We start from the raw sequence: 7,250 nt of genomic DNA on the forward strand, positions 1-7,250 counted from the left end.
ATAATTTTTTATTTAAAAGTGTGAATGTTATTATATATAACACATGTATGTAACAGTTATATTGTTGAGCGAGTATTATAATATATTGCTGTAACGTTACTTTTAAAATTGGTATTTATTGAATGTTCTTCCAGTAAACACTAACTATCAGTAACATAATATCAATGTTATAATTTCCTATTTAAGAATGTAATTGTTACATAAAACGCATTATATTCCATTTACATTGTTGAATGGGAAATTATAACATTAATGTTATGTTATTGTTAGTTGGTGTTTACTGGGTTTTTATATCTTTATCTGTGCATAAAGTGCATTATTATCCTTAAATTCATAAATAAAATATATATCTATGTTCACTTTTCAATAACATTACTTTAACACCTTTCTATATAGCAAAATAAGAGAAATCGAGTATAAAAGGAAATGATAGGAAATTATAATATTGATATTATGTTACTGATAGTTAATATTTACTGAAAGAATATTCATTAAACACCAACTTTAAAAGTAATGTTACAACACACACACACACATATATAATGTAGCGTTACTAATCACTGTGTTTGTTCCTGTTTCCCAATTAGCACAATAAATTCATTAAGTGTTCCTGAAGTTTTCTCCTTTCTGATGTCAGTTTGAGCACAGATTTCTATGAAAATAGTATGTACAAATGATATCATGTGCTATATGGGTACTGAAAATAAAAGGATACGATTAGGAATGGACAGATTTATTATTTATCTTTTTATTCATTTATTCTCTTACTCATATATTCATCTTGTCTTTCCATCTCGCTTTCTTGTGGTTTTTTACCATCTTATTATTTATCTTCACTTTTTTGTTTCCTCTTCATTTCTTCTCGCACATTCTCTCTTTTCTCTCTTTCCTTTTTTCTCCTTTTCTTTTTCTTCCTCTTTTATCTTCTTATTATTTAATTTAGCTATAAAAAGTAAAAACGACACAAGGTATTCAAATTTTACATCGTTACATATTTTTATTTTTATACATTTGCCGATACTTATCTGATATTATCCTTGTTAATTCCATAGCTTTTCTTCAAAATTATTACGACAAATACACTTTGCAACTTTTAAAACTATTATACATTAAAAATATAACCTCGTTATAACTCCATTCTCGTACGCATGAACTGTCACTCGACTCTGTCGCGATGACAGTTACAAGTCGGTAAATCGATAATCGCAACACTCTCGCTATCCCGCCATCTAACGGAGAAGATATGTCAATGGAGATTTCTATGATGAGGAGACGTTTCTCACGCGTAACTTCACGATTTCAGACTTTGAGCTAAGATAGCTCAGCTTCTGGAGCACATAGAGCAAAAATGAAGGCAGTTTTATGATATAATGTAAATCCAAATATGTTATTGTTAGTTGGTGTTTACTGGGTTTGTACATCTTTATCTGTGCATAAAGTGCATTATTATCCTTGAATTCATAAATAAAATATATGTCTATGTTCACTTTTCAATAACATTACTTTAACACCTTTCTATATAACAAAATAAGAGAAATCGAATATGAAAGGAAATGATAGGAAATTATAATATTGATATTATGTTACTGATAGTTAATATTTACTGAAAGAATATTCATTAAACACCAACTTTAAAAGTATCGATTAAGTCCCTCCAGAACTTCGTCAATTCAATCGTTATAATCAAAACGAAAATCTAGCCTACATTCAACTAAAGCCGTCGCGTAATTATACACGGTAGGCCGCCAATGCTTCGCGCTTGCACTTGGCTTCGCGACACTACCGTGTTTCATTACTAGTACTTTTGAATAAGGGTAAAATTTTTATATAATAGTTACGTTAAAATTACTTCCACGTTATACATGGTGACTCATAATTGTAACACACTAACTCCATAGGGACGTATAGCTAAACAAGAGGATCAGAAAAGTCCTCTTCCATTTTGCGATAACGCATCTAGTTTATTAGTAACAACCGCGTAAAGTTTGACGTTTGTCACGCCCATCGCAGCCTATAGACGCTTCGCGATACGCTGTGTGCGTCGAGGCAGAGCGGTAACACGGTGCGTTTATCGTCGTCTCGCTGCGCGTCGACAGCGTTAAAGCGTCAAAACACCATCGCGGCGGTCAGCGCAAGCCACGTTCCGCCTGCCTCGACGCACACAGCTCGTCGCGGAGTGTCTGTAGGCCGCGATGAGCGTGACAAATGCCAAACTTTACGCGGTTGTTACTAATAAACTAGACGCGTTATCGTAAAATGGAAGAGGACTTTTCTGATCTTCTCGTTTAGCTGTACGCCCTTATGGAGTTGGTGTGTTACAATTATGAGACACCCTGTATAACACGTGATATTGAGATTCATAGTTGTTATATAGTAGCTATATAATTGTGTTGATTGGGATTTTAGTTTCTTTTATTCAATTCAAAACTTTAAGTTAGATGCGGAAGATATCGATTAATCGATTTCAATTTTTTTATGGATGATACTAGTATCCACAACTTTTCCGCACTAGAGCAGTTATGCATTAAAAAAAAAAATTTTTTTTTGCTCCACTCTAATATATATCTTTCAACGAATTTATTTCTATTATTATTTTAATCATCCTCGAATAAATCTAATAATGTTAACGTTTTTACAAATGCGATAGACATTAATTTTTTTTTGTTCTCCATCTTGTCACTTACGATTGCTTACAAGTGTCAAGTGGAACGCTTTATTTCGCTTTATTTCATGTGAGTATTTATGAAGCAAATGGAACGAAAATAGCGCTTATAAGCATAAGCGTTCACAACGTGTAAGCCTCCAAATGGAATGTACTCATCGAACGTCCAACATCCGATGTATGACGACCGATATCTAATAGATGTAAGAGTCGGAGAGAAAAGTATATCGGAAGCCCCCCGGCCCCCCTGGGCCGGGACTCGAACCCGGGTCTTTCGCTTGCCGGCGACTGCTCTAAACCACTGAGCTACCCAGGCTCCCGCTCCAACACACTCTTTCGTCTTCTTATATTGATGTTATTGTCAAGATGCCACGTGTTACCTCAGTTCGGCTTATATCCTACATAGGAAAATTAGTTTTCTGAGGATAAAAATGTTGTCTAGAAACTCTAACAAACAAATTCTACTATTGGATATCGAATCGTCGTATGTTGAATGTAAGTCCCACAGAAGACTAACATGTCATTAGTCATACAAGTTTGTCAGATGCATCAATTAGCTGTAAGGTAGAGAATTTCTAGGGTATCCGGAGAAAAAATGTTAGAGACTTTAAAATGCTCTGTTTGATAGTCAATTAATATATACATCAAACAGTACTAATCATACACCAAACGAAATTTTAGCTTAAATCTACATATCCGACGTTCGATACATGACAATCGAATATTCAATAGTAGAGTTTGTTTCTTAAAGTTTCTAGTTAGCAACGTTTTTATTCCCAAAAAAGTAATGCAGAATTCACACTATATCCGATATTCGTCATATAACGATACAATATCTAGTATTATAGTTTGTTTCCTAGAATTTTTAGCTAGCAGCTCATTTTTCTTTCCAGAAAACTGATTCTCCTATTGGATATCGGACGTTGTACCAGGTCTGTAAATATGAAACCGGAATTTGCCCATAGATGGCCCTAGCTGTCAATGTAGTTACCGTCAAACCGCGTCATTGGCGCCAATTCCTTGTTGACATCTCTGACAAATATTTTCAACTCACAACAATACAAGTTTCATGCAACAGCATAGCTTGTTATAGCGTTGAACATGTCGAATTTTGTGCCTGGAAACTACGATTTGCGGACAGCATTGATTTTCTGTTACCATTTGAAGAAAACTGCTGCAGAATCGCATCGAATGCTTGTCGAAGCTTACGGTGAGCATGCTCTTGGTAAATCACAGTGCTTTGAGTGGTTTAAAAAATTCAAAAGTGGCGATTTTGACGTGAGAAACGAAGAACGTGGAAGACCACCGAAAAAGTTTGAAGACAGCGAATTGCAAGCATTGTTGGATGAGGATGACACTCAAACGCAACAACAACTCGCGGATCAATTAAATGTGACACGAGAAGCCGTCTCCATACGTTTGAAAGCCATGGGAAAGATCCAGAAGATGGGAAAATGGGTTCCACATGAACTGAATGAAAGACAGCAGGAAAACCGAAAAACCACTTGCGAAATGCTGCTCGCCAGGTACAAAAGAAAGTCATTTCTCCATCGAATTGTGACTGGCGATGAAAAGTGGATATATTTTGAGAATCCTAAGCGTAAAAGATCATGGGTAACTCCAGGCGAACTATCGACATCGACTGCAAGGCCAAATCGCTATGGACGGAAGACAATGCTCTGTGTTTGGTGGGATCAGAAGGGTGTGATCTATTATGAGCTGCTAAAACCTGGCCAAATCGTTAATACTGAACGCCACAACAAATGACCGATTTGAATCAAGCTTTGCGTGAAAAACAACCAGAATATAAAAAAAGCAACATAAAGTGATTTTGCTTCATGATAATGCGCCATCACACACAGCAAAACTGGTCAAGGAAACGATTGAGGCGTTTAGTTGGGAAATACTTTCGCATGCGGCTTACTCACCAGACTTGGCTCCGTTCGATTACTATTTATTTATTTGCATCGATGGGACACGCACTTGCTAAGCAGCGCTTCACTTCTTACGAAAATGTACGAAATTGGCTCGATGCCTCAAAAGAGCAACAGTTTTTTTTTGGCGTGGCATCCACAAATTGTCAGACAGATGGGAAAAATGTATAGCTAGCGAGGGGCAATACTTCGAATAAAATATTTTTTATCATTTTCATACAATAAACGTATTTTCTATACAAAAATTCCGGTTTCATATTTACATACCTGGTATGTCGGATGCAGTGTAAATTTTGCATAACTTTCTATCCCACAGTGTATTAAAGTCCTTGAATCCTCGTCAGAGCCGATTTAACATACGTCATTAATTAACGTATGCCTAAAATTCTTGCGAAATATATAAGAATAAAATTACATAATCGATCGAACAAATATGTAAAATAGTCCAAACGTTTTCTTTTACTCAGCAATAAAAAATTGTAAAATTAACATAATAGAAATCATGTATGAAACTCTTTTTATTATTCAAATAACTAACAAAGTTTTTAAGGTCAATGAGGAACGAACACGGATGTTGTAGTGTTATATTAATATTACCATCGTGTAATATTAAAGTTTTTTGGTGGAAGAATAAAATTTTCCAGTGTATGAGACGTATGTCCGAATTTTTCTTCGGTAATGGTATGCGAATCAACCTTCCACGCTTAGACCGATCCTGTATCCCAGTATTAAGGCTCTGCTATTTCTCAGGCGGCCATATTGGTTTGATGACGTCAGAAGCGCGAAATAACATACCGCAAGTTCCTTACGTTTTATTGTTTTATTTTTTACGTTTCCCTGAAGAACCAAATATTTTCCTAATCCTGAAACCTGTAAAAAGTACAGCAAACTCAGATATCTGGCTGATATATCACGTAGCATCGTAAAATAATTCCTGAAATAATGCTACATTTTTCGGTTGTCACGGTGGTTTGCGACAGCATGTATGAACACATTGAATTTCTCGATTTTCACAATATATCATCAGTATCACTAAGTTTGCTGCACATTTTACGGCTGTAAGAAACACGATAATATATACTTCATATACTTATATATACTTCACTATATATATACTTCACGGAGAAACTGCAAAATAACGTGATAAAATGCAACTAATTTTCCGAAGTATCAAGCGAGGCCTAGCATGAGCCTGGCCTAGTGTTAGCCAATCAGCTACGCTGACACAATTATTTCATGTTCTCGACACTGCTAGGCACCACCGTCAACAATTCAGACTTTCTGCGGCGAGATAGCAGAGCCTTAATATAATACTATAACATCAGTGTTCGTTCCTCATTGGCTTTAAAAACTTTGTTAGTTATTTAACATAAAAGAATCATGATTAAACATATTAAAAAGGTAAATTGCGTGTCACGTTAATTTTACAGTAATTTAATAATTATTAGAGTAAAAAGTTATTTGGACTATTTTATAGATCTGTCTAATAAATTTCAAGTATCATTTTATGATATATATGGCATATTTATGGACACATCTTTTTATTTGCACATATTTTTTTAAGAATTTTGAACATGAATTTCCTTACTTCTGATGTTATTAATAAAAAAAAGTCAAGGGATTAAGAGTCTTAAGACTGGCAATATACAGGTTAATTCATATAATGACTAACTTAATTATTAGCAAATTATAAAGACATGGAAAAAAAGGTTCATACAGGAATGTTTAGTACATAAAGACATTATATAATGGAAACGATTACTTTATAAATGAGGAGGTTAAGGACATTAGAAGATCAATTTTGTTTTTTCCAATAGTACTATATAAATCTTTTTAATATAATTTGATTTTTTAAATTATTCTGCATATAAAAGTACTGCAGGTAAGATGATAATCATCAAATATTTTGCGAGATATTTTATATTTTATCTTTTATATTTCAGCATAAACTATGAAATATTAAAGTAATCACTTTTCAATAACTTTACCTTAATATTTTTGTGTATAGAATGATGGGTGGAATCGATTGTTGTAAACAAAACAGAGGAATATTTAAAAAGTTCTATTGCATTTTACATATACATTGATGCACTACATATGTACAAACATTAGTATCATTAATCATTTCTTCTCAATATTTCATGTACAAAAATATTAAAGTGAGATTATCAAAAAGTAGATACTTTATACCAGATATTTTAAATCTTATGCTAAAAAACATCAAGATAAAATGTATAATATTTTGGAAATAATTATACATTTTTCTATAATTCTCTCTTCTTCCTAAATATTTTTATAGAAAAATTTAAGAAATCAACTTATGTTAAAAAAAATTCATATTATTTCATTGAAAAAATCACAGTTGGCCATCAAATGTCCTTAACATGTAACATAACCATCAATCGTATTAATTATATGATATTGCTTTCAATACTTAACATATTTATATTAACCATTTTTCTATATATCTTCTTAATTTGGTAAAGATTACATTAATCACTTTATAAAAATTATGCTGTATATATCTATAATAAATAATAATATAAAATTCAACTCTATAAAATTCAATGATGATTATTTGCTACATTTTAAAATATAAGGTGTAGTAAAAAGAAATCCATTAGTTTTCCAATAGATGGCTTTAGTAATGTGTA

The 7,250-nt window shown here is 33.1% G+C and overlaps 1 protein-coding gene across 8 annotated transcripts in view; it reads right to left on the minus strand.

Annotated features, from left to right (window-relative positions):
* The window catches only part of LOC116852839 (zinc finger and SCAN domain-containing protein 2-like), a 102,867-nt gene that overhangs the window by 45,630 nt on the left and 49,987 nt on the right, over positions 1–7,250 (minus strand). The window contains exon 14 of one of the 8 annotated variants that reach the window (XR_004379861.1): positions 4,864–4,983. The exons of 6 other annotated variants lie outside the window; for them this stretch is intronic. Coding sequence is in view for 1 of the 2 variants with exons in the window: in XM_032833551.1 (XP_032689442.1) it covers positions 3,007–3,060 (54 nt within the window). In the remaining variant the exon portion in view is untranslated. Of the gene's footprint in view, positions 1–2,272; positions 3,061–4,863; positions 4,984–7,250 lie in introns of those variants that run through there. One more of the 8 variants, XM_032833551.1, reaches the window with a different exon arrangement.

This window comes from Odontomachus brunneus, unplaced genomic scaffold, assembly GCF_010583005.1.
Source record: "Odontomachus brunneus isolate Ranch 3 - 2012 unplaced genomic scaffold, Obru_v1 Obru_scaffold_258, whole genome shotgun sequence".
Classification (NCBI taxonomy): Eukaryota; Metazoa; Arthropoda; class Insecta; order Hymenoptera; family Formicidae; genus Odontomachus; species Odontomachus brunneus.